The sequence below is a fragment of the Scomber scombrus genome, chromosome 13 (genome assembly GCF_963691925.1).
Source record: "Scomber scombrus chromosome 13, fScoSco1.1, whole genome shotgun sequence".
Taxonomy (NCBI): Eukaryota; Metazoa; Chordata; class Actinopteri; order Scombriformes; family Scombridae; genus Scomber; species Scomber scombrus.
The window spans coordinates 6,809,587-6,837,043 of NC_084982.1; the positions used below are offsets into that span (position 1 = coordinate 6,809,587).

At 39.0% G+C, this 27,457-nt stretch overlaps 1 protein-coding gene across 2 annotated transcripts in view; it reads right to left on the bottom strand.

Moving 5' to 3' along the window:
* Nucleotides 1-27,457, bottom strand: part of LOC133992722 (diacylglycerol kinase gamma) — an 86,508-nt gene that overhangs the window by 27,130 nt on the left and 31,921 nt on the right. For both annotated transcript variants that reach the window (XM_062431431.1, XM_062431432.1), the window contains 5 exons: nt 25,263-25,348; nt 24,612-24,701; nt 22,138-22,298; nt 10,818-10,882; nt 429-519 (listed from right to left, as the gene is read on the bottom strand). In XM_062431431.1, coding sequence (XP_062287415.1) covers nt 429-519; nt 10,818-10,882; nt 22,138-22,298; nt 24,612-24,701; nt 25,263-25,348 — 493 coding nt within the window. The remainder of the gene's footprint in view (nt 1-428; nt 520-10,817; nt 10,883-22,137; nt 22,299-24,611; nt 24,702-25,262; nt 25,349-27,457) is intronic.

Genomic DNA, 27,457 nt, shown 5'->3' on the forward strand with positions numbered 1-27,457 from the left:
CTCTACACTTGGTCAGATTGTTATTGTTATTTTAATTCATTGGGGGTTGTAGGGCATCAACCTGCTGAGATGAAATAGTTTCTCTGCATTTGGTGGCTTCGTAAAAGGTGTGTGTCTGGTGTGTTTTCTTGGCACCTTGCTGTGCTTTAAGTACCCAGGTGACAGATTAAGCAGCACTGTATGACAGAAAGAGGCAATCAGTATGAACACTGCTCTGATGATTTACTATGAATAGCCCACCTCATTTATATGGGAAATTGACTTTGTTGTAAACACGTTTCTTTTTTTCCCAACAGAATAACAATAATTGAAGTCTGTCAGTATAAAGACAGAAACTTGTAACCCATTTTCACCTGGCATTAAAATGTAATCTGTATCTGGATATGTTTTGTTTTAGTGACAGCAGCTTTAATGACACAGTGACTCACCTCGACCTCTATGCATTCGTTAAGTTTCTTGCAGGTGGCAGATATGGTCTCAGTGGTGCCAAACTCAAAGTACCAGAGCTTGTTCTTCATTCTGGGGAGAGAAACAGAGGACACATTATAAAATATTCACAATTCTGACTTAGCTAACACATGAGTACTACGGCATAAGCCTACGGCATGAGTTGTTTCGGGTGCATTGGACACATATTGAAGCTGTCCGGTGCCTTGAGTCATTTCACATTTTGCATGTGACAACACAGGACAGCTATCGGCCATGTGACCAAAGAGGTCAAAGCTCCATCGATGCACCTCAAAGCCTTAAAGTGGTGACACCGGCATGGGCGCATTTGCTTGCTAGATACTACAACACAGTAAGTTCTTTTTGTCATTCTGTCAAACAGACATTCTGCTGTTGTCCTCTTTTTCATCAAAACATTGCACACATTTTCACCTCAATGCCCTTATGCCAAGAGTTGAAACATCAACAATGCCTCTGGTGGGGACATGGGGTGAAACATTGCTGGTGGAGAACATATGATCAGGGAAAATATTATTGTGATTCACAACATTAAAAGCAACCCACAGGTCAGTTTGAGCAACGTTTCATTTCTACCCTGCAGACGGATTTGTCGGAGGTGACCCGGTGGATGTGGTTTTGTTTTTATCCTTTTGTGATCTGTAGCAGTTTTGGGACCGTACAATAGCTTAATAACACTGCAGTTACAGTTAAAAAAATCTCTGCTTGACCAATCTGTAAATATCACTTGCAAACTTCATAAACACTGATGAAGCACTGATGGTGTGTCTATTAGAAGTTCTCAAAATTTAGGAAACCAGTTGGTTACCAAGTAAAGACAACTGAAGGTAACTGTGGAAAGTATGTCATGAAAGTGCAAAGAATCATTCAAGGTCAGAAGACCTACATGGTAATTTATTATCTAAGAGGTTATTTAAACCTTTCCGTGTGTAAGCAAAGACATACTGTTGATGCTAACATCAGCATACTTACATGCACACAATGAATGCTACCATACTGATGTTTAGTGGGCATGTTTACCAAGTTCACCATCCAATTTTAGCATCATAGCACATTAACAATTACTAACTAGTACTTAAAAGGTAAATCTGATGGGAATATTTGTTCATAATCCAAAGCGTTAGGGCAACTGAAATTTTGACCTGATGTTGGTGCAAGGGGAAATGTTAAAGTGATTTCAAGTTATTATTCCATCCTGAGGGTGATGTACCAAATTTCATTGCACTTAACCAATATCTGTTAATATATTTCAGTCTGAAACAAGTGGGTAGCTCCAGGTCTAAAAATTTAAGCCAATGTGGAAGTGACTTAAATCAGTAATATCTCTAATGGCCAGCAGGGGGCAACTCCACTGGCTCCAAAAATAAATCTGACTGGATGGAAGTCTATGAGAAAATGACCCTACTTCTCACTTGATTTATTACCTCAGTTAATATTTTCCTAATGAGTTTATGGTCTTTTTCAATATATCAAGATGTTCATTTTGTAAATTATGGTCCCATTTATGGTAAAATAAATAGATATAGCAGGGTACATTGTGCCATAATAACATTGTATGTTAACTGTTAGGTAATTAGTTGCTGGTATTTCAAAGTGTGTTTTCAGTTCATGAAATGTTCATTGTAACATTTTGGTCGCTAAACAAAGTGCTACCCAGTGTTTCGTTGTACTTAGACCCTCTAAGGAGTCAACTTGTCAGTTTTTGTGGTAAGTAAACTGATGTTTAATTATTTTAAGCCTGTTTTTCGCTAGCAAAAATTAGCATTGACATTCTCACAGTTTACTATAGATTGTAAATGCACTGTGCTAACCAGCAGCTAGCACCTAGCATTAGGGTCAGCTCCAACCTCTCATCCAAATATTGTATGGACACTTCTGGCTCCAAAAATCCAAGATGATGATGGTCAAAATGCAAACTCAAGGCTTCAAAACAGGAGTCCACAACCAATGAGTCATGTCACGGTGGCTACATCCATTATTTTTTTACAGTCTATGGTCTGAACCAAAGTGACGGACCGACCGACGACTCAGACCACACTACTAGCTATAATCTGACGCTCGTTAAAAACTACCATCTCTGAAGACTAATGATATTCCCCTGTAATCATGTGACCTAAATCATGTATTTAGGTCATGTATATGTATTCCCAAGATCATGAATTTCTCTCCAAGTCTACAAAATGATTCCCTTCTTTTTTGTAAAAACCTGAAAAAAATGTAACCCAGCATAACGGATTTCTCACCCTGTACTTTGGAAATAGCACGTATTTCATGATATAACAGTATATTCACTTGCATGTGGACATGCTGCTGATACTGACAACACAGTTATTGACACAACATCTCAATCATGTGGGTATATCAGGTTCAAGGTTGCGTGCCGCTTTGGAATTAAGAAAGACAATGTTTAAACAGATTTCAAGTTAAAGAAACGGTCACACTGCTTCAAGGGTTTCAACTATTTTCACTCATCTTCAATAAATGAGTAAAGAGACAGAACAATACTAACATAAACTCTTACTACAGACTTAAACAAAGCATTAAAGTCACTCATTGCTGTTTATTTTACTTTAAGCTGAAATATCTTAAGCCGCTGTACTTGCCCACTTGTTTTTCTCCCTTCTAATTGTCTTTCTGTCCCTTGTTCTCTCTCTTTCACCTTAATACCTCCCCAGAAACCTCTGCCTCTGTCAAATCAGGGGATTATGAGCATATTTGAGATCACAATTAGGAACAGTTGCGATTCTCAATGAGGCAAGCTGCCTAACCTCATTAAGCTGCTTCCACTTGAGACAGCCTGTAAAAAATGCAATTAACTCACCCTTTTTCCCTCTGTTATGGACAAAGGGTGCAACAGGGAAACAGACTACTTCTATAAGCCTTTCATCCATTATTCCCATGTTTCTGCACTAAAACTGGTGAAATGCCACAACAACAAAGGTTCTTAAATCGTCTAATGTGATAGAAAGACATTTTTCTGCTGAGCCCTGAGGCTTGGACTGGTAAGGAGAGGGCATTAGTTTCACTGGAACACTAGCTCAGTGTTCCACAGTGTGCTTGGAAGAAGTAACAACTATTGATTCCCCAACAAACCAAAGTACTTATTAATTCTATTCAACTTGAAATGAATACTCCTTGTTTGTAAGAGAAATTATCTCTTTCAATATGTTACTATTTATTCATTTATGAACCATTGATTCTCTCATCCTCCTTCTCCCCCACCCCCCCTCTCTTTTTGGTGGGTCACCCAGTTCACCAAAGCCGGACAGCTTCCTCCCTGGTCAGACGGGTCATGAAGGAGGGTAAGCTGATGTGTGTTGTCCCATACAGATAGACCCCTAACATGGGTTTCAGCTGCATCATTGTGTCAGTTTGAATGGGGAAATAGAGGGTGAGCTATGACTATTTATATCAAATCTGTTATGAATTTTGTAATCATAGCTCAGCAATACTGTGTTCACAGCATTCATATGGATATATCAGTTAATACAGATTAGATGCAATGTCGTCTGGGCCGTCTCAAGTTGATAATCGGACTGTAAACAACAAGCAGCGCATGGAAAATGAGCTCTTGGCTCAGACAACCTTTATCTGTTATCTGGAAATTTGCTGGCTACACTGGAAGCCCCGAAATATTGGCCATTGCCACCAGAGACTAAATCTTTATCAGACAGATATCTGATGGGCTCCAAGACTGACCTCCTCCTGATGAGTAAACAAAATGTTGTGATTAAAATCGGTGTGTGCCCTTTTTAGAGACTCACAGTTGGAGCATTTACAAAGCTTGGATTGACATGAAACTCTTCCTGTTTAACCAAAAGTTTAAAAGTTGTGTGATAAAAAGGCAAAGGTACAGGCCTGTGTACAGAAATGCGAAGCCAACTATGACTCAAAAGGAGCATTTCCGTAGAAACATCAAATCACCAAGCTCAAATGTCTGTGCCATGTGCAAAGATTACACCTGACAATACATTCAGTTTAAAAATTTCAAGGTCTGATTCTGGGTCAACTTTGGATGAACTTTGTTCACAATTTCAACAACAAAACACTTTTGCTACAGCTCTGGAATCTTTTCCATAGCAAAATGGGGAGCCATTCAACTCAATAAGAAACGATTTTCGATTAATAGATCTTCAAGGTAACAGCTCCATCACAGACTCGGCTGAACATGGTGTGTTACATGAATTTATTGACAATTGATCCTTTCTTAAAGGATGTGACTACATGCAACATCTTGTTATTGACCCCAAATAAAATTGAGGGTATTTTTTTGTGTCTACTGTTTTTAATGTTGATGAATTTACAGGACTGTGTAACACATCTTATAGTCCATGAAAAAAGCTTTTTTGTTTGCTGCAGTCGATACAGTAGGACTTTCTAGGGAAAATCCTCAAGTGTACACAGACTGAAGCTTTTAATCTGCTGGGAGCAGTTACAGCATATTGTTTGGAATGAATACACAAACTGGCTGTGAGCGTGGATACTAACTGAACAGATAAAGAGCACCAACTGCAAAGAAAATCCTCCTGACTTCATCTAGAGAACACCTAAGGGAAGAACAAACACTGGCTGTAGTGTTGTTGGACAAAGGTCAAAAAGGTGCTGACATCTGATCTCTGCTAATCCAATCAGGTGATAAGTTTCAGTGACCTATTCTTTAGACTTGACGAATCAGTTTATGAAGAGAGCTAATGATGACTAAATGTACAACAGGCATGTGTATAAAAAATTAACCAAGGTCGAGTTTATGTTGTATGTGCATCATGGTATGAATCATGTGTAGTACATGAATGTTTTTTAATGAGAAAAGTCGTCCTCAAGTGTTTGTGTTGTACACTTGCTTGAGTACTCATGCGTTCTTGTCTGTCCAACAGGAAGCAGAGTGAGTATAGAAAGATTTCTCTAGAAGTGTTTAACAATATCTTAACTGCATCACACTAATTTCAATATTGCAGGGAGAAACATTTTGCTCTTCAGCTGCTAAATGATCCACTATGTTTACCAGGTACTGTAGTTGCTAACTTTGTGTTTATTGCCCAGCAGGTAGAGTACAGTGGGTTATTAAAGCTTTTTGATAAAAACTGTTGCTGCTGCAGCTGGAAATGACATGCATGGCATTTCAACAATCATGTGAACCCACAAAACAATCTGTACTATGTTGTATGTATTTATGTTATGTACTACCTACTGTTGCTGATTGCATTCAGAGAATAGATGTGTCTTTTGATAAACCATCTCCTAGTTGGTAAAGATTGGATAAGTCAAAATGAAGAGAAAAAAACACATTTTTAAAATAATTCTTTATCCCTCCTCTCTCAGCAGCTCTAAATCTAATAAAACCATTTTCAGACATAAATACATTTCTGGATTCATCAAACTGTTGAAGTGATGGCTTTTTATCATTCAGAACATGACAAGATATTTATGAAGAGCGATGATGCTTGCGCAACATGTGGCACATAGTGTACGAGAGGGAGCAGAGAATAAGACAGAGAGCATTAGTTAAAAATGTTACCATTAGAAAGATGAAGACTGTTTTTTTTGTTCTTTCAAAGGCTGAATCACTGATGGATTTTAAAACCTATTTTGCTGTTGAAGCCTTAATGACCATCTTCAGCGTGGGGGACGCACACCACCACTTGTCATGGTGATACCACTGACACCGCTTCTGTCAGTTTCATTATTACAACTTGTTAAAGTGTGAATTTTGCTGCCTGTTTTATAAAATCCAATCCATCACTGAATGAAAAGTGAGACTATAGCAAGGGCATGCTGCTTAGGTTATTACTGAGGTGACAAGAAGTTTTTTTTTTTTTTTTTAAACCTCTTCAGCTCCAATATAGATCTCCTCAACAGTTTGACATCGGCTCTTTTAGTGTTTCCTAGTTTATTAATGAGATGATGACTGACATATTAGATTTATTCCAGCGATGTTAGCGGGCAAATGAGACATGCTCTGAATGTTTTACGTTGTGCATTTACAATTATCTGACAGCATTCAGTTCAGTCTTGTGCTGTGTTTAAAGTGATTATTATAGAATTAGAATTATTAGTAGGTCCGAATTATGTAAAGGTGGCCAGGGTGCTTATTCAGACACCAGATCAACATGTTAAATTGCCATTAGATTAATGTAAAGGGGTGCATAAAAGGGGGGGAATGGGGATTAAGTATTCCTCTCTGAATACAGGATGACACACACACACACACACACACACACACACACACACACACACACACACACACACACACACACACACACACACACACACACACACACACACACACACACACACAGAAAGACACTCTTGTGCCCAGTGTGAGAAGTCATTAACACCTGGGTCTGGCTACTGTGACCATTAGATGAGGAGCTCCACAGGCTGAAGTGTCAGGAGTCACACATCCCTTCTGTCCCAACAGGCCCTGGATGGCAGGGCGACATGAGGAGAGGGGGGGGTGTATGTGCAAGTAGACATGCGGGGGATGGTGTGTGAAAGAGACACACACGCATACGGACAATGTGGGATTGTGAGTGGCAGGGAGGACAATAAAGCACTGAGCTAAGTGCTACATGTGGCTATGGGCCTCCCTCACCAGGTCAAAGGTGATCGATCATCTGCTCACCCGTAGGGAAAAAAACGCTCGTTCTCCACACTGACTCATTTCAATTCAAATCGCTGTAAAAAGGGACGGATATTTATACTGCCAAAACATCAGTCAGACTACAACAGAACAGTTGTAGTTGTCCATCAGTTGTCTATTGCTCAGTGGAAGTCCTGACGGAGAAACTTCCCAGAAGAACAATAACCTCCAGTGTTGGCTTACTGTAAATAGCGCAGATTTGACTGTTGGTGTTACTGTGAGTGTGAGCAACTGTCAATACAGTACATGATTTGTGAACACTCTCGCTTGGAGTTACAGTTTGATTGGAGCCATAAGAGACTCACACAGTGATGCGGCTGTCAGTCAGTAGAACAGAAATGGTTTCATACAATCAAAAAGCAATAGTAGTGAAGTCTTGAGGCTTCTCTTTAATAAAAAAAGAAAGGAAGAGGAGAGTTTTATGTGTTTAACCTCTGACTTAATCTGCTGGACTGTGAATTTATGTGTGCTGTTCTCCACATAAATGCTTTATATCTTTTTACTCCGGCCCTTGTCTAATTCATCAAAGAGAGGGCCTCCAGAGAACAGAGGTATCTTTCTTTTATCTTCTATCACCCTCTCTTCCTCCTGCCTGTGATGCTGGAAATAGATATGGGACCGGGGATGGAAACTTAGGCATTAATTATTGAATTTCAAAGAGTAAACAAGTCATCTTTCTTCTTCACTCTCTCGCTGTTCCATTTCTTATTCTACAGTATGTAGACTAATTAACTGTGGGGGAAAAGCAGTGGCCTATACGTTGCCGTCGTCATGCAAACAACTTGAAACACCAGCTAAGCATACCAAGTGAATCATCAGCATTCAAAACAAGCTTTTACACTTTACTGAGTTGTCCGATAAAGTCAAAGTACACAAAGAGAGGGCTCAGTTTTTGGTCAGTTTAGACAACTTGTGATTTGAAACCATCAGAGCCGCGCCCTCACGGATTTGAGCTTGTGTGCATACTTAAGCACAAACACATACACAATGTACAGTATACATAGAATGGCTTCTAAACAAATGACTGGTGCATTCATCAGTGACACCGGCCAGCGTTTTGCATAAAGGTTTAGGAAACACTTCACATTGCATTCACAAATATGCCAATCCATTTGTTAACACACACACACACACACACACACACACACACACACACACACACACACACACACACACACACACACACACACACACACACGTCCCAGTTTCAGGCCACAGCAAAGACAACTGACCGACTCATCAACTATCATTCACCTTGGGGCTACAGTGCGGGTTTGCAGAGGCTGTGAGTGAGTCGTCAGAGAGACATGTGGCCACAGCAAAAAGCTTCAGGGGGAACATCAAAGGCGTGTTTCCCCCACAACTGTTCGTGTTTGTAGGTGGTGTTGGCTTCGGGGGCTGATGGTGGTTAATGTTAATATTGTCAGCTGTTTTTTTATTTATTTAGTCCTAGTCCTGTGTCCTGTTTGTTTGCTTTTTTTAAATCAAGTCGGGCCATTTTAGTCTGATCTGTATAATGATTAGGAATGCAGCTTAGCAGAAAGTGTCTGCTGTCACAACACATCCAGACATTAAAAAACATTTTATTTTGAACCAACACGATTCAACTATTGGGGCCCAATACTGTAGCTGTACCAACAATACAATGTTTTGAAGCCAGTTTTTTGGTGGAGCACAGTACAAACTTACCTTTCTTTTCTGAATAACAGAAATTCAAGTAGTTTGTGTAATTGAACTGAAAAGAATACCGTACAGACACTAACTGTGATCTGCATGCATTAATCTGAGGTCAGTGTTAACAAGAAAACAACAAACAATAAGACAAATAATTCATAATGACATTAGGCTAACAACATTGCTGTGTAGTGAGCTAGTTCACATAGCATCAATAATAAAGTTTAAACAAGGCAAGGTTCACTAAAATAACCCAACCCGGATAAGGAACAGTGACGTTATACACTACTATTTTAATCAATACAGCTGTCTACACAGGCTGCGCAATGGCTCGGGTTTCACTCACACTATGTATATGTTAACGTAACCTCAAGTCTATTTTCCTGTTTTATGCATGTAACTACAGTCATTGTGTATTCTGAGCACTTCCAAACATAGGGAGCCTAGACTGCTAATGTACTACATTTTAGTCTTGGGGCAATATAGCTTTTAGCCATGGGGCATAACTCTATGGATGGCAATCTCAGTCAGTTGGTAGGTCGGTCCACCACTACTAGATGTATTGCCATGAAATTGCCATGAAATGTATCCTGACTAATACGATCATGATTAGCAAACGTTAGCGTGATAAACTAAGGTAGTAAACACTATGGATCATTATGTTAGCACTGTCACTGTGAGCAACTGTGCCAGGGTAAATCCTCAAAGAAGTGCTAGCGTGGTTTTAGTCTTGTTAGCAAATGTTACTTACAACAGGATTAAATTGTGCATTTGTTAGAGAGACTATTTTCAAAACCAGTTTAATAAGCATTTGGTGTTCTAAAGTAGCAAGTGATTACTGTAGCAGGGTGGTGTATGTGGGATCAACATGAAACAAGTGAAAGAAATGCTATGGCTCATTGATATGTTTTTTGGACGACAGTGAAGTTCTATGGTACAGAGGTTAAGCTATATCAAGTTTTGTCTATTCAGGAACACTTGGATCATGTCAGTAAGAAACATATAGAATATGACCAGAAACATGACACACTTAAAGCAGCACTCCATTGATTTACACATGAAGATCAGCTTACTTATCGCTAGGAGTACTCAGTCTGTAAAAAACAAATGTCTTTTATGGCTTTGGAGAGAGCTTTGCCAAGTTTGAGAAAACACAAAACTAATGATATTATCATCAGGTTCATCTCCGACTATGAGACTTGGAACTTATAACAGAAAGACTGTATGTCACAGACGGATAAAGGCAGAGTCCATTGCTGCAAGGTTCCTTATGCATGTATATATCTTGCTGGTGTGACAAGGCTGAATTCTACTTTCTCAGCTTGTGCTGCTAACGGCAGCATGCATCATTGCTGAAAATGTTCCTTTCATCTGAGTCTGGATCATTGTTCCTGTCTCTGCTGACCTCTCTCCTTCTATAGTCAGACTGAGGCAGCTTCCAATGTTATATAACAATTAATTAGATGGGTATTCACTTGTCGTCATGGGCTGCCATTTGAAGATACTGTACCTTCTCTGCTATTGGAAGGATGTTAACCTCGATTTACGTCACAACTGTCTCTAACTGCCTTCATTCAGCTCTCCTGCACTGCAATATTACTGCTTCTAGACAACCAACCAATCATTTGACTTATTAATTAGTTGAACACTTAAATACCTACACTAAAAAAATAAAATAAAATGAAATGAAAGCCTTAATCCATGGCTGCATAATATCCATGCAAACCACAGACCCAGCCCAGTTGGACAATGGTTGCATACACTCTCATGTCAGAGCTCAGTTAACACAAACGAGGCACTGCCAATATATTGATCCGACTTTGCAGGCAGGTTTTGTCCTGTTATTGATTCCTGATGATTGTGGCTCAGTGTCATATTGGGTTTCCAGATTCAAGTGCGAGGTCAGTAGCTGGTTATGAGCTTGCTTGTTAGCTAATGGTGATAAGACATTGGGACGGGGAAGGTTATCAGCCTTTTTGACTGGTTTGACATCATGTGAAATGTTACTATCGGTGCTTCTGTGTTCCTATTGTCTCACCTGCTGTTGAACTTCTCGGGGTGCTTTTCCCGCATCAGATGAAAGCGATGGGCGATGGAGGCGTCCTGTAGGAGAGAAGAGAAGAGACAACATTACCCACAGGACATAAGTAGACCCTTCACATTATCACAGCTTGCTATAGGTCAAATGTTAGTATCTTAATATTCCATCATTTGCACAAGAGCTATTTCTCTGTTCCAACTGCTGGCTGACTTGGACGATTCACACACACTGATTGGCTGACTGACATAAAATGAACCGGGAACTATTCGATAATCCATTAAAATACTCTTTATTTGTTGTCTATGATAGTAAACTTACTATGTTTACTACCATAGACATCACACTCTTGATTAGACAAAACAAGATATAGAGAGATGTCACCATGGCCTCTGGAAAAAATCTAATAATCTTTCAGTTTTTAAACAATGTATAGACAAACAATTACTTGCTTTATCAAGAAAGTAATTAGTAGATCAATCAATAATGGACTAGATGTTAGTTTTAGCCTTATTATCGACACAGACTGATGTACAGGTAAACAATTTTAAGATAAGGGTACATTGATTATATTATTATTATAATTATACATCTCTGTAAAATCCCCATTAAGACATACTTATCATGTACTGCAGTACTTTAGACTAGTGTTGTTTCATAAGTAAAATAACTTATGACAACACAGCAGTGAATGAAAGCTCAGATGTTGATCTGAGCAGGGTCTCAGACAGGATTCTGCCTTCCTCTCCCCATGTGATTAACCTTTGACCTCTGGGGCAGAGGTGACTGTAACCCTGATCAGTCAACCTCAGTATGACCTTCTTTATGGACATACATTAACGCCAGCAGGAGATCATGCTGTCACAACAGCATCATCAGACATGTTAAAGCATGGAGAATTTTTAACTAATGTTCCTCTATTCAGCATTTTCCTTTTATCTCAAGCTGTCAAGCTATCTCAAAAGCTTGATAGTCATAAGAGTGTCTAATAGTGCTCCATACTTAATTAATAACAATAATTTAGATTTAAAGCTCCTTTCAGCATGCACCTTGTTACGTAAATGTGTGGGCAATGTGCATAACCCTTCCAATGTGGTTCAAGTCTCAACTGAGCATACATGAACATAAAGACTACAGCAGCACAAAATATCAAGAATATTGTGCAAAATGTGTGTATACTGTAGTCATACAGTACACAGCAGTGTTCTGGACACTTGAGCTTTGAGTGGATGTGATCAATTAAAAGAGCAGCCTACATTTAACTGCAGCTTGAGCTTGACCAGAGCTGCTTCCGCTCCACTCAGGCCAGAGGATGTGATTTGTCTCTCACAGATAAACAGCCATTGTACATAAAAATAAAATAAATTCAAGATGTATGGCATCAGAGATTACATCAACTATATGTCAGAGGAAGTGATATGGCTGATGTAGATGCTCCTATATGCAGTTCATGTGAAGGAGATAGCATACGTCACCAGAGCATGGTAGATGGAAAGTGTCACTCTGCTAGTGGAGTCAGTAATGATGTTAACGCTTAAAACGCAGAGTTAAAGACTCCTTCTTTTACTATGTCATTGTATAATAACATCATCTGGTTCTTCTTAAAGTGCTTAACAGAGACAAGACACATGATTACTAACATGGATAGTTAACATGGTTAATGCATAAAAGCAATAAGGTCATACAGTCAGGAAGAGATTATGAAATTGGTTGTAAAAACTATAATGTAAAACTGTCTTTTTTAATTTACATGGTTGCTACACAAAAATCTATTTTTGTATAAAATACAAACTCATCACATGTGCAGGCAGAGAATGTTGAAGGAATCCTTCATGTTAGACAAATATTATATTTTGATACAGTGATAAAATATGTGATCATCAATTACATGTATATGTGCAGATAAACTCTAAATCACACAGTACTTCGCACATTTAATCTAATTGGGCCTTAAAGGGACAGTTCATCCCAAAATAAAAACTACATGGGTGTTAAGTCATGAGCTATTATGCTGCCACAGATATATAATAGGCAAATGAACACGATGCTGCTTAAGGGGCAACATGTGTTTAGCTCTTAAGTTTCTACTTCAGAGGTGAATATAACTTATTGTGTTAATTCATTCCATGATGAATCAACAGTGTAAGTTAAACTATTCAACTGTAGCATTCTCTTTTTGTGATTGGCACTAATAAAACAGGTGTATATTTACACAAAAGTTTTGCATCTTCCAACTTGGACAAGCAAACTGATCTATTATGACAGCCTGGCAAGCTGCCTGCCTGTGCAGGTGTTTCAGAGCTCTGCAACAAGGAGAACGGAAGGTTGTGACAAGACAGGTGGACAGGTGCAATCGCACCCTCACTTGTCACTGTCAAAATCATACTCTGCTTCGACCTGCTGCACTGCACCTCCTCTACCAGACACTGCGCCGATGTGCTGAGATCTCACAGCATCAGCGAATATCAGATCTTAAAATAGAGCTGCATCTGCTGCTTTAACTGGCCCAGAATTTGATACTGAAACCTGGTGAGCAAAGAGCATAACAGGCGATCTTCTCTGCAATGAACCCAAGACACACAGGACTGACTTTGCCTGCAGAGCTCAAACTAAAAAGCTTACTATTCTGAATCTCATGGCAAGGTTATTTATCGCAACAACAAGGATAGATAAAAAGAGGAAAACATGGGACAATTCAGTGAGGGGAAGTTATTAACAATCTGCCTGAGGAGCCTTTGTCCCATTTGGACAGAAGAGGGAGTTATGTTTTTACTGATTCTGGTACATTGTGGGCAGAGAGTCCAGCACAGCATGTGGATGAGGGCCAGACAATGACACAAAGTGGCCGCAAAGCTTTCCAAAACATGACGGGCTGTTTCATGTCACCAAATCTGCTCTCAGTCCCCTGCTGCAGGCAATCGCTGACCAGTCCCACTTTTATTCATTTTGCCCTACTGAAAAATCTGGCAGTAACAATATGTGACATTTTCCATTGCCTATAGTTGTCTGTGTGATGAAGGTTGTTTTGATCTTGCCGTTTGAAGTTTTGCATGTGGTGTGTGGGGGCAAGAGGAGGTGCTAGATGCTGGATGGGTGATGTGAAAAGGAGGAAGGGAAAAGAGAGAGAGACACAAACAACAAAAATCAACAACAAAAACACTGGCTGTAAAATGTCACCTCAGTTAAACCTGCAGCACCCAGAGGAGAAATAGGTTGTCAGTTCACCCCTATTGTGTTTCACTGGCCTCTGGTTAGAGGCTTAGTTAGCTTAATGTCAAAAAGAGCTGTCACATTGTGAACCTCTCATCTCCTATGATGCTTTTACACTGGGGTAATCAGGTTAGCATGCACAGTACAGAGTGAGCTGAGATTACTAATTTAACAAAGAAAAAGCACTCTTAAATATCCAATATTAAGAAAAACTTAACATAGCTCTTCTAATAGTATTTACATTATGGAAGCTCAGTTCTGCTAAAAGAAATACCTGAATAAAAAAGACATGAAATGTTATGCAAGGTAAAGATGAGTAATGGGAAGTCAAGGTAGGAGCAAACTTTTAATTTAATATCCCATAATTTAGAAGTAAGAACTTTTTCATTTCTATCAAGCAAAGTTTTTACATGGCAAAAGTGAGCTTCCATTTAATATCAACAATGCTTTGTTTTATAGTGGCAATCTCGAAGATCTGCATTTCATTCTCTTTGGCGCCACTGTAGTGTTAAGTGGTAATCTCTGGTGTGTTTTTGGACCTCACTCGACCTCGCTCACAGTGTCGCTGTTTGGGAAGTGAAGAGTGCAAAGTATTTGTATTTGTATCTATATTTGTTGAGGCAGTAAAATTATTTGTATTGGTATTTTAGGATATTAAAGTGTTAAAATCCACCTATCCTCTCTGGTAAATCAAACACATCAATAACTGCATGCACCGCTTGTGATTTGAATGCATGGTGGGAAAGTTGCGACGGACACCTGGTTGGTAATATTCATAAAACTGCAGATAATACAACACAGTATTTTTAATTAGCAGGCCATAGGCTCAATCACCATTGTGTTACCTCGTTCGGCAAAAGATAGTGACTTAAAAAACATTTATTGAGATCATAACTTTGAGTGAAAAGTTAGATATTCTTGAAACTCTACAGTTAATTTATCTTTTCATTAAAGTAACAATACTATTAGTTAATTTTTTCAGTGTCATGTGTCTATGTCAAAACAGTTTTACATGTAAACTGTACATTTTCAAAATAGTGTTTGGTGCCTTTATTTACGTGTCAGACAGAACCGGGACTTTATTTGGGGCAGGCTTACGCAAGAGACAAGCCTTTTATTTTGAATTTAATGCAAATTCAAATGTTCCTTCTGTTGTCTTGATAAATTCAGTATTCATTTCCACAGCACTAATTTCGTCAATATAAGACACGTCATACTCTGCTGCTGTTTCTTTTCTTTAACCTAAATACAGTTTTCATTCACCAATTAATCAATCAATTCCTTTAGTTTTTGTTGTGAACGCAACTCAAGACTTCCATTAGATTTTTCACATTAAAAGTCTTTGAGTGTACTTGTTATTGGTAGGCTTTTAATGTGAAAAAACTATAGGAAGTGTCTGATTTCCTGGATGGTACATTAACTGATAATAGAAATGTGGGATTAATAGGTGGATGACGCAGGTATGTCTGTTAAAAATAGAAACTGAGAGCAGCAGACTGTTGAATATGATTCTCACTGAAGGAATTAGTGCTGCTGATGGACATTACACTAAATTTACCATGTGAGCCTTTATCCAAGGAGGGTTGAATCGAGGGCAACTTGAATTCTTGGTTCTAGGTACTTGGAGACACTTTGCTTCTCATCCAAGGGGCTTCTTCAGTTCTAACTGACTGGCAGGTAGTCCCAGGTATTTAACCTCTGTGTGGTCGTTATCAAGGTCCCTGATACCACTTGGTTCGTTGGCTGTTGTGACAACAGTCATTTGGAATTGTTGTAATCATTGGAGTTGTCCTGACTATTATAACGACAGCTGTTACCTGAGGTGACAGTCGCTGGAGATGTCACATGAGGCCAAATGTGAATGGTTGTTAAGTCTTCTGGGAAGAGATGAATGTACAGAATTGTAAGTAGTTGTAAGCTCGCATTGCATCAGAGCTGTCCAAGTAATTCCACTCCTCTTGATGTGATTTTTTAAAAGTGTTTGTCCCCGCTCATATTTGAAACTCTGCCATTATTTGATTTATGGCTTTTATATGAGAATTTAATGTATGAGAATGACACAGTAAGAACTTTGGCTTTGAAATATGTACTTTATGTCTGTGAGCTCAGTTATGCAACACATGGACAGATGAAGGATCCTACAGTAGAGTAAAGGTACCCTGTGGAGTTTTTGATGACTGGTTGCATGATGGAGCAGAGTGGTTTTAAGAGCAGGTGCCTGTTTTGTTTGTGTCTGGCGCAAAGTGCTCAGGCAAGTGGGTGCTATAATACACATTCCTGCCAAGGTTTTATGCTATTTCCCTGAACGAAAGTTGGTGGCCGTAGCGCGCCAAGAAACAAAAATCCAGCATCAACGGCAGGGAAGAAGACGGCTGCCAGCTAGTCAACAATACAGGTTTAACAGGAAAGAAATGAAGAAAAGAAATAAATGTGTTCTGGTTGGAAACAGTGCCTTTAAATAACTTTGGTTTCAAGATAAGCTCTGTGTATTGTATGTGCATGAATGTGTTTGTATGTCCACGTGTTTGACCATTAGTGTGTCTTTGAGTGCCTTTCCTCCTGTCTTTAAGACCAGCCAGGTGTCACTCAGCACGGTCATTCATTACCATGGTAACCTGGCCTGAACCTGGCAGCCGCTGACTTCCTGTCACTGATACTTCCCCTGACCTTCAGTCTGTGCCAGCAATACTCCATCTCTCTGCTCCCCCCCTCTCTCAAACACAAACACACTTTTATATGCTCACCTTCTTTTCCTTGTGGCCTTGCCTGTTTTCTGAATAAACAATAACACACTCTTGCTCGGGAAAGCATTACATTTATACAGCTTTCCTCTCTGTGCACTTACCCTCTCATAACAGGTGACCCACTGAAAGTAATGGTGTCAGAGAGTAATTTTACAGTCCTACTTTAACCTCCTCTCGACTTATGATATGTTCTGGTGACACAGAGGTTGTTGCTTTGTCTGAATGCTCATACAAACAAGTGATCATATCCTAAGCATGAATTTATCGAGTGTCTCAGACATGCATCTAGAGAGAAGCAGGCAGTTTCCAGCAAATTACTGAATCTGTAGCTGTCTGGAGCTTTGAGCACATGTTTTACAGAATCATTTTTATTTGGACGGTTGGTTTCTGACAGAGCTGTGAGTTTATTTCCTTTGCCAATTTTACTCAAGCGCTAGTGTTTTGTCAGGCTTGTTTCTCCTGAAAGATAATCATAATTAAAACACAATGATGGTAATATAGACTCTAAAATCCCTGACATCCGTCTGTCTATCTCTTTGTATTTTCATACCAGCCTAAAATTCTCTATACACACATTTTTGGTGTTACTTTTGAAAACTACTGCTACCGAGGTCATAAAAAACTGGTGAGCTAACATGACTGAGAAGTCCTTTAAATGCTCAAGGAAGGAACATTCTATGACAATGGTGAGGAAGATTGTATGACGCAATTGAAAGCTCCAGAAAAGCTTTTGCTTTTGAGACTAATTTTTGTAATCAAGAATGAAAGTTTTTAATCAGCTTTCCCAGCCTACTAAACTACAGAAATCCTATCTGCACCGGGATTCAGGAGAGCAGTGAGGTCTTTGGTGAACAGTATTAACCCTTTCATGTCATGCTGAGCAACTCCTTCCTATCAGGTTAAAGAAGTAGTTAACTAATTAGCAGGTACACACTGAAAATAAGAGACTGTGTTGGTGGGGAGATGTCGCCTTAGGTACAAGTGAAACATGAAACATCCAGGATGTCCAGTTTGAGAAACAGATCCGTGAATTTGAAGGCTTAGAAGACGCCAAATGCTGCTAAGTAAGTTATCACAGTGGCAACTATTCTATCTTTGATCATGAGGATAAGGAGATAAACAGTAGAAATACAGCGTTCACAGAAACTAATCCACCAGGAATGTGTGCTTCAATGCATGTGATTTGCCAACACAGCAGCCTTCGGCAAAATTTGATCCTGGTTCTACTTTTTTGCCAGACCACCCTGTTTTGTTTTGCTTGAGCATCCTGCGCTGGCATCCCTGTGGCACTGAGCAAGCTGCATTTTTTAAATTTCAGTCTGAACACATCCTTATATGTCCATCAGAAGAGGCACAGGGGACTAATGGTTGGTAGCAGCATGGTGCAGACACAGGTAGTTAAAGCTCCAGTAAACTTTATGTTTTGCCATCAAACATAAAACCCTTTTTTCCAAGTAGTTTCTTACTATTGCCTTTCATTAGGCAGCCTGTAGAGTACTGACAACTCATACCCACTTCAACCTACACTCCAGTGTTCATTTTAATGACTAATGATCATTTTGAATGAGCCATTTTTTCACTAATGAATGAAAACTAATTCATAATGACAAAATCTACTGACCCTACGAACACCTCTTACGGAGAACCTAATGACAATGTTGATTCGGTAACAGTTTAAAACTAATTTTATCCTTATTATTATAATAATAATTATTAGTATTAGTATTGTTATTTTCTCTACTTACTTTATATATAAACTTCTGTCCATGACTTATTTTCCTTGTGTGGGTTTTTATATATCCTTTTTTTCCCCTAATGACTATGATATGGTGTCAGGCTTTTTTTTTTTTTTTTTTTTTTAAACCTATGCTTGCTTGTTCAAAAAGTTGAAAATCTTAATGAAAAGAAAAGAAAAGAAAGGAAGAGGCACAGGATAGTCAGCAAAGTAAGGGACTGTGGCGCACATTAGGAATTGGCAATTTACACTGGCAATCAGCTTGCAGGACAAACAGTCATGTGAATTCAAGTGCATGCACATACATAGACATTTACACCTGTGCACCCAACCACAGAAACTCGTGCAAAGAGAAATCCATTTCAGAGGGATCAGCGTCCTCACTGCAACATGAGGTGGCATCTTTAATGGCTGCTGACATGGTGTGATTTCCTCCTCTCAAATTTCTCTCACAGGATTCTTTCCAGGCTGCAGGTCAAGCGAAGGCACTTAAGGAACTGACACTGACCTGCATTTGTACACTGATCATTAGATCTTCTGCCATTATTTGTGAATGAAAGGCTTTTCTTTATTCTATCTTGAAATCCTTTTAAAATATTTTACATTACTTTAATATTTGCTTGTGAATCAACTAGAATATTAACATACATCTTAAACAAGGGAATACATATCTGTGATGTAGCTGATGGAGCTATGTCAAATGCAACAGTATGGTATTATATGGAGTCATTTGAAGCTGAAACATGAGGCAGAGGCTTTGCACATATCATATCATCACTATCCTATCTGCTTAGTTTAGCACTGCCAGACCTCATGATGAGCTCACTCCTAAATGCCCCTTTAGAATATGCTTGCTCCTGCCAATATTACAATGGTTTGCCTAAACATCATCTCTTATAAAAGAAGTTAAAAATATCATCTTCTTTTTTTTTTACATTTTCCAAATTCCAACATTTTTGCATTCACAAAGAGAAAACAGAAAAAAAAAACATATTTTTCCCCCTGGGGATTTATAAAATGCTATTTAATCTAAAAATGTAGGCACAGTTTGAAACAGAAATCACATAATATACCTTCTTATCTGCAGTTCTGAGTGCCTCAGCTCAGCCAACCACATGCTCCACACCATGTCATCCACAATTAAGTCGGTGAGATAAAGGACAGATGACTATGGAAGCTTTCAGATTCAGCCTTGCCAGCCTCCATCACCATAGCAACCAAACCTAGAGTAGCAAGGTCTGTGATGGGATGGCAGGAAACGCAAACCCTGTATGGTTAGTAAACCAGATTTGAGGGTTACTAATGGCTACATCATTGGTGTGAGTCAGAGATTGGTTTGCTCAGGTTTCGTGTGCACTCAGATACTCAGCCATCTGTCACTATGGTTCCTGGAGGAACAGCGATCTGTCGATTGGTGTAATGGCCATGCCATATTGGAGTGTAGTCAGAACCTGAGAGTCAATTGTGATTTTACACAGACAGCCTATATATTAGGCTGGTGTTGGTCTGTATTTTTGTAACGGTCAACAAATCACTTGAAAAGATCAAAACCAGCAATTTCTTTTCCCTGTGTGTGGCACTCAGCTCCAAAGCCCACTGATTCCTACTGAGGACATATATCTTTAAAGGTCACCTCCATATATGTTTTAAGACACATAAAAATGTTCTGCTTTGAATAACAAATTGTTTCTATCGTGATTTCTGGTGAGCACAGAGAAACCTTCCCCCCTCAGCAGATACACGTGCACCTACGTACATCATTCTGTACAATGAAGGTCAAGCATCCAACTAATTTCACAGTAAGCAACACACCCTTTGTGAGTGTAAAGGGACTTTAAAATGAAATGAAAGGAAATGTATAGTTTAACCACACTATAAACGAACTTGGTTACTTTCCAATGTGGGGACTGCTGTATGTAAATATACAATGATGATGATGATGCAGAAACAGTTGAATGATGTCAGTAATTCTATCCCAGAATGAGAAACGGAAGAGACAAAATGTATAAATTAGCATAATTAATGCAAGGTACAACTAGACTGCCAGCAAGCAATGACAAAGGCTTGTGTTAATGCTTACGTGTAATGTCGTTACACTGACACATATGCACATATCAGTGGGAGTGTAGTTGTGTAACATCACAGTGGTGCATCCTTTTCTTGCCAAAATCTGCACTTTTAATTTCTACCTGTGCACATATGTCCTCTTCACACTTATGTCACTGTTGTTTAAATATAGTATACTGTTTATCTGATGAGACAGAAGAGTGTCTGTGTTATTTTTATTTGTCAAATTAATAACGCTATAATGTTTAAGCAAAAAAAAAAACAGCAGATGGCTCCTACTTTAGCTGTTATGATGATGACTCAGCTCAAAGTTGGGCAAAACACCAAGATTACCCGTCTGGCTTCCATTGCTACACTGAAATGTACACTGTGCTTCTGATTACACATAAGGTATGATGGTGTTTATCTGCTGTGCTGGTACAGCAGTGAAGACTAGCTCCTACTGACCAGTACTGAGTGAGAAGAAATTGGTGTGCAAACTATTTATGGGACGCCTGCAACGCCTGTAGTTTCAGACTTTTAGTGTGTCTAAACCACGAAACAGAAGTTGTGAAGGTCGGCAACTTTGTGAATCCTCAACAACAAATTTCACTGTTGACGTGATCTGCAGCGGGAACACATCCACTGTTTGACCACACTGAAGGTAAATCAGCAGACCAGCAGCGCAGAGGCGTCAGGAAGGTCTTGTTTGTCACCTCCTTATAAACGTCCCTGAGCCTTTATGCTAGTACCTCCATCAGGCCACAGCAAGATAAAAAGGTTGCTAAGCAACTGGAACCTGGCAGCATGTTTTCTTTCCTCTAATTAAAAGAAGAAACCTGCCCAAGAGGGAGCAGATATTCACAGATGAATCTACTAATTGCTTATGTCCACACAGACCAGATAATCTTTGTCACCGTGTTGTTATTGTAACAAATACTGTATGTCTCAATCAGACAATTTGCAGACAGGATGTTTATGTCTTCTGTGGCCAACGGATACCTTATTAACTGGAATTCATATTTCCAAAATAACAACATATCTGATGCAATATAGTTACTTAGTTACTTTAATTTACAATCAAAGATAAGGCAAATTAACTAAATATGTCTTTACCAACATTTTTACTGAATTGCGCTTATTTTTTAGAAAAACAGGAAAGATCAGACATCTTTTCAATCTTCTGAGCTCTTTGAGATCTTCTGTGTGGCCATTAAACACAGTCATGCTTGGAGTTGAATAAGATGAAAGTTGATGATTTTCTGTCCTCTACATCTTAGTTTCCCAGCAGTACATTGTTCCAGATGATTAGTGTTTGTTTCACTGTTAACTGCCAATACCAGGAGATATTGTCATAGCTGGTAAATATAAATATGAATATCTACAGATAACTGCTAGGAAAAAAATAAACTAATTACATAATCTTATACATTATATACTATAATATATAATTTGTCTTAAGTTAAGGAACAAGCTGTACATTATCTTCCATTTAGTTTGGATTTTTTGCCTTTGAAATTACGAATTCATGGAATTCCTATCAGTCAGTGATATGTAATGTTATACTCTTTAAATGTCTTCTTACCACTCCAATAGAGAAGTAGTTGTTGACGATGGTGTAGGGGACAGGGTCTCCCTTCTCCTCCTTGTCGTCAGGGACGATGTCTATGTTCCAGCGGTCCAGCACCACCTCTGTGCTGTGCTCGATATCCCGAAGGAACTTCAGCAAGTTGCCGCCCTCGTAACCTGCCAAGGACCGAGAAAGATGCTAGGGGTAAAAATACAAGCAAATGCATCAAAAACAATCACCAGTGGACACATACATTTGTATGTGTTTTTTGGGCCTGGGCCTTGCTGTTTTTCAAAGTTTGTAAAACAGCAAGGCCCCTTGTTTCCTATGAGAAAAAAAATGTCAATACTACAGCAATGTTTTGCTAAATTCACAATACTTGTGAATAATGTAGTTCTTCAGATTGAAGAAGTTAATTTAGGTGTATGCTTAGATGATATTAAATTGGGTATTTCTATTCGATGCAGATGATTAGCAATAAAACAGAGCAAAACACAATTATATTTCAGAAGGAAAGGTATGGTAAGAAGAGGGCAAATAATATATTAGACTATGCTGCTGACATCATTGTAGATTTTATACAGGAATTATTTGTTTAAATATTAACTTTATGAAAGTTAAGTCTTTATTAAAGTTAAAAGAAAATTGTAATTTCAATTATCTTGTCAAAGCCAACAACAGCACTTTATCTGTTCCCCAGGGGGCAATTTGAGGCAAGTGAGTCAGCAAATGGAAGTACACAGTTCACCCAAAATAAATCTAAAACAACAACATGCTTGCTCCTGTAGGCCAAAGGTCGCCACAGAGGAGCAGTGACCCAACATAAAATATTTTTGCACAATTGAGCAGTGGTATTTCTCCTCTGGCCATTGAGGTTGGCCAATTGAAAAGATTTTCAGGTTGAAACCCATTTTCTTTTGTACTGAAAAATTGGTATGGCTGTTTTGATGTGTTTTAGGTTGTTTGTTAGTCTCAAAAGGCTGGAAAATAAGCTATATAATTAGTATTTACTCTGATTTCTCCATTATTTCTGACAGGGATCGCTGAATTTTGTTGCAGACAATGATGCCATGAAGATTTGATTGTGAAAGTTATGCAGTTGCTCCTCTATTTTTTAAGACTTTTTCTGTTGTTTGGAGATGCATATGAGGCACTCTGGTTATGGCTATTGTGAATGTATGGTGTATTTAAAGCTCATGCAGGCTGGGCAAAATACATCCCACAATTTGTACTGTAGAATAAAATAAAGTTATTGAATTGGTGCAGGAAGGAAGTGATGAAATATATGTTTTACTTAAAACTGAGAGCTCAAAATAAAATACATTGCAAATTGAATACATTTAATCAACCCTAATGAGATCCTGTACTGTATGTGTGACATTTGAATCAATGGTACTGACTATACCTCTGCTAAATTATTATTTCTTCACCCTGTCCATACAATTCCCCTTGTATTTCATTGGCATAATGGTCTATTATATGGTACACAATGGCAGTGATTAGGCTACCCAACCTCCCCTTCACCTCCAAACCCAGAACAAGACCCAGGCCTGACAGCACCTCAGGGAGTCCTCTGGTTTTGTTCAGCAGCCAACAGTCTGCTTTGGTAGTCAGACATCTTGATAGCAATCAGAGATATAAGTATGGTCCAAGAATGTCATACGGACATTAATGAATATGAATATTCTGACCAAACCACCGACCAGCTACAATTTCCATTCCAGAGTCCAGCTTCTCTAACAATGTTCATCTCTGGGACCGATGATCTAGTCAACCTCTGAAAATAGCATCTTATTAACAAAATATCTGTTAGCTTGATTAAGTGCTCTGCTGGTCCTCCATGCAGCAACAATCGAGCTGTCATAACCATTCATTCTAATTACTGGCCCAAAGTACAGCTACAAATCAATGACTGGCAAAGGATTTACAGCACAAGTGCTTTGAATATTAACATTCTTAATTTCTTACTTCCCACTTTCCTCGCCGCCTTTTGCATTCAAGTATCCAACTTGGAGCCTTTCTGCAACTACAGTCATTCTTTAAACACCTAAATTAACCTTAACAGTGATTAAACTGCTGTCAACTTGATCAACTGTCAATTTTTAGCCTATTTTATCTCACTGAACCAATCACCCTGAAAATATCGGATAGTCCAGCCATCATCCAGCTTATCAGCAGAAATAAATAAAAGTTGAGTTATACTAGTCAGATTTCTTCATCTTTTTCTTTTTTTGATGATAACAACAAATCTGTAAATGACTTTAACTCCTTAACATCCAGTTTTGCAAAAACTTTACGCCTAGACTTTACTAAGCAACGGAGGGGAGAGTATTGTTTATTGTGGGTCACTGAACATGACTGTGTGAAGATAATAAAAATCAACTGGCTTGTGTTGGTCTGGTTAACTTAAATTTCACAATCTACGCAGGGATAGACATTCTGTAAAAGATTGTCACAAACATACAGACAAAGATGAGTGAGAGTCTCACCTCCTCCCCAGCGTAAGCAGCGTGCCAGGTCATTCCCTGTGCCCAGAGGGAGGATGGCCACTGAAGGGGGACTAGCAAAGTTTCCCTTATCTGCAAAGGCAAAGACAAATAGATCAATATCCTTATATCTCTATATATTTAGTCACTTTTTAAAATTAAGCTTATACTTTAAGGGAAAATTCTGAATCACAAGGATTTTTAAAGCTGCAGCCATCATTTCTATTGGTTACGACAACGTTGTACTTATCAAGTTAATTGCTAAGATCTGTGGTGGCATCACTACAAGGACATGCAGTGGGGCAAGAAACGCGAGCAGTCAGATGATCAGTTTGTTTTTCTGGGGCGGGGGATAAAGTTTGGCCAATCTGGAGGTTTATTTACAACCTGTCTGATCTCCTGACTGCTTGAATTGGTTGCTCTGTCAGACTTCTTTTCAGCGTGACAAAGCGTTCCCAGATCTCAGCAATTAAATTAAGTACAGTAGTATCACAACCGACAGAAATAATGGCTGGGTTATGAAAATGCAAGATACAAGAAGTTGTAACAAAATTGATTTAACCTTTAAAAACAGGTGTATAACGCAGTCAGCATCCTATTATGACTAATTCTGTGATACTCAAGTCATTACTCCAGAGGATAGAATCTGTTTACCTATACAGTCTAGGATCCAACCCACAGTGCCATCACCTCCACAGGCAAGAATCCGGAAATCAGGGACATCGTGGAAAAAGTTGAGCCTAGGAGGACAGAAGATCTTAATAGAGTTATTGTTTGGTCTTTTTCTACACAAGCTTCCTCAATGTCAAAGTGTATTAAGAATGCTATTTGTAGGTGATAAATCCTTTGATTGGGTTTTAGAACAGTTGAGACAGGGATTTTCTAAGCTCTGAATGATTTAATGAACTGAAATGAAAGGCTGATGGGGAGAGAGTCACAGAGGAAGGGAAAGAGAGAGAGTTTAATCAAAGTGTGTGCTCTCTCCAGCTGTGTTCACTCTACTCCCTTCCTTAGAAACCGTCGTCACAGAGCGGCCACAGAGTGTGTGCCCTTCAAAGGGACCTTTAATGTGTGTCGGGACAAAGGTGTCGACAGTGGCTTTCATCTCTCTCCATCACGAGACAGCTGCATACAGGGCGCTGACCCCTTTCACGCCGATCACCTGGTCCTAAACAGTAACAGCCAATACACCCTCTAAACCTTGTGTCAGGTTGCCAACTTATTCTGAACAATGACAAACTCACCCAACGCTATTGTCAATAAAGTCCACTAATAGACTAAAACCAATAATTAATGGATCATACTAACAATCATATTCCTATATCTCCAGAGCCTGATAAATCCTTCCTGTTGAGTTCCTGTTGACTGCGGAACTTTTGTCCTCCCAGGTCAAAAATGACCCGGTCTGGTTGTACTGTTTATAAAGCATAAGGTATACATTATCGTCCAATTCTGTGTTAGAGCTTTTTAGCCAACTTCATTCCAATTTATTACCACAGGTCTTACACATATGTTTGGAAATGATGGTCAATAGGCCTCATTTAAATTCAGTTATACGTCACTTTTGAGTTGTCCTCCTTAGTCAAACTTGACCCGTGGATAACAGGAGGGTTATCTTAGTCCTTTATTCCATATTTATTATTCAAAAGCACATCTTTGAGCCACACTGTTGCACTTAGTGACATGTTCCCCTCACTACTATGAACATGGGCTCTGTACTTTATATTAAGTCAATCCCACAGACACCGTTAAGCAGCAATGTGTATTGATAAGCAACTAAAAATAGTCCCCAATAAATCCACTCTTTACTCCCGTCTAAGTCACATGTAACAAAAGTGCTCAGCTGTGTTAGGAAATGACTGAGCATTTTTTTTAAAAAGCAGAATGCTATAACTGTGACTCATCTGTAAAGATTTATGTCTTCAGTAGGAACCAGTGGGCTTGTTGCTGAGTGCCACAAGCAGGTTAAGGAAATCAAAAGGTATTAAGAAACAGACTAATTGATTCATGGTTTTGGTCTTTTCATAGAATTGGTTGAAAATAATAAACTATTGTCATCAGGGTTAAGTCTTAAATACCCTCCTCAGTTTTAGCTCTGATCTTATTGGGGTTAATGGTCTCTTCACAAATGAAAGAAGGTGGCAGTGGATTATTTCTGGATCAGGTCAGAATGATGAAGAAGTCACGGAGCTGACAGCCCTCTCTAATGGCCATGAAAGGGAAATACACCAACATACCACCACTGTGGGGATATTTCCACAACGTGGAGCTGTGTATCCCTTCCATGTCAGCATAAAATTTTAATTAAGCTGCCTAATCCTGAGTGTTTGTGGCCATGCTTTATGTATGATGGTTTAGGAGAAACATTTGCATCAACAAAGAGCCAAATGGAGGTTCACATTAATGGAAGGTCTGAAACAATGTTTGTAATGGCTGAAAGTACAGCGAGCTAATTGCATTCCCTAAACAAATTACTCAGAGTAAGCTGCCTCTCACCTCGAAGTCTGCTGAGCCTGTTGCTAGGGAGCCATGGTAACAGTTGGTGTCAGCTGAGATTGGGTTAACCCTCTATGTGACGAGCGACCTTCATTCAGTCCTGCATGTTTATTTGTATGCATGTGTTTATATTCACTTGTGCATACTGTAGAGCCCCTCTTCCCCTCTTAGCAGCACCAACACAGCTCATCTCATGCTCAGCAATAACAATATTGCATCACCTCATTTTAGATATGAAGAGGCCCCTGTGCTCAGACATGTGTTCCGGAATAATACTCACTATGTACTTGAAAAGATGAAGTGGAGCAGGACAAAAGGAGCTTTTTTTTTTTAATTACATAATTACCGTAAGT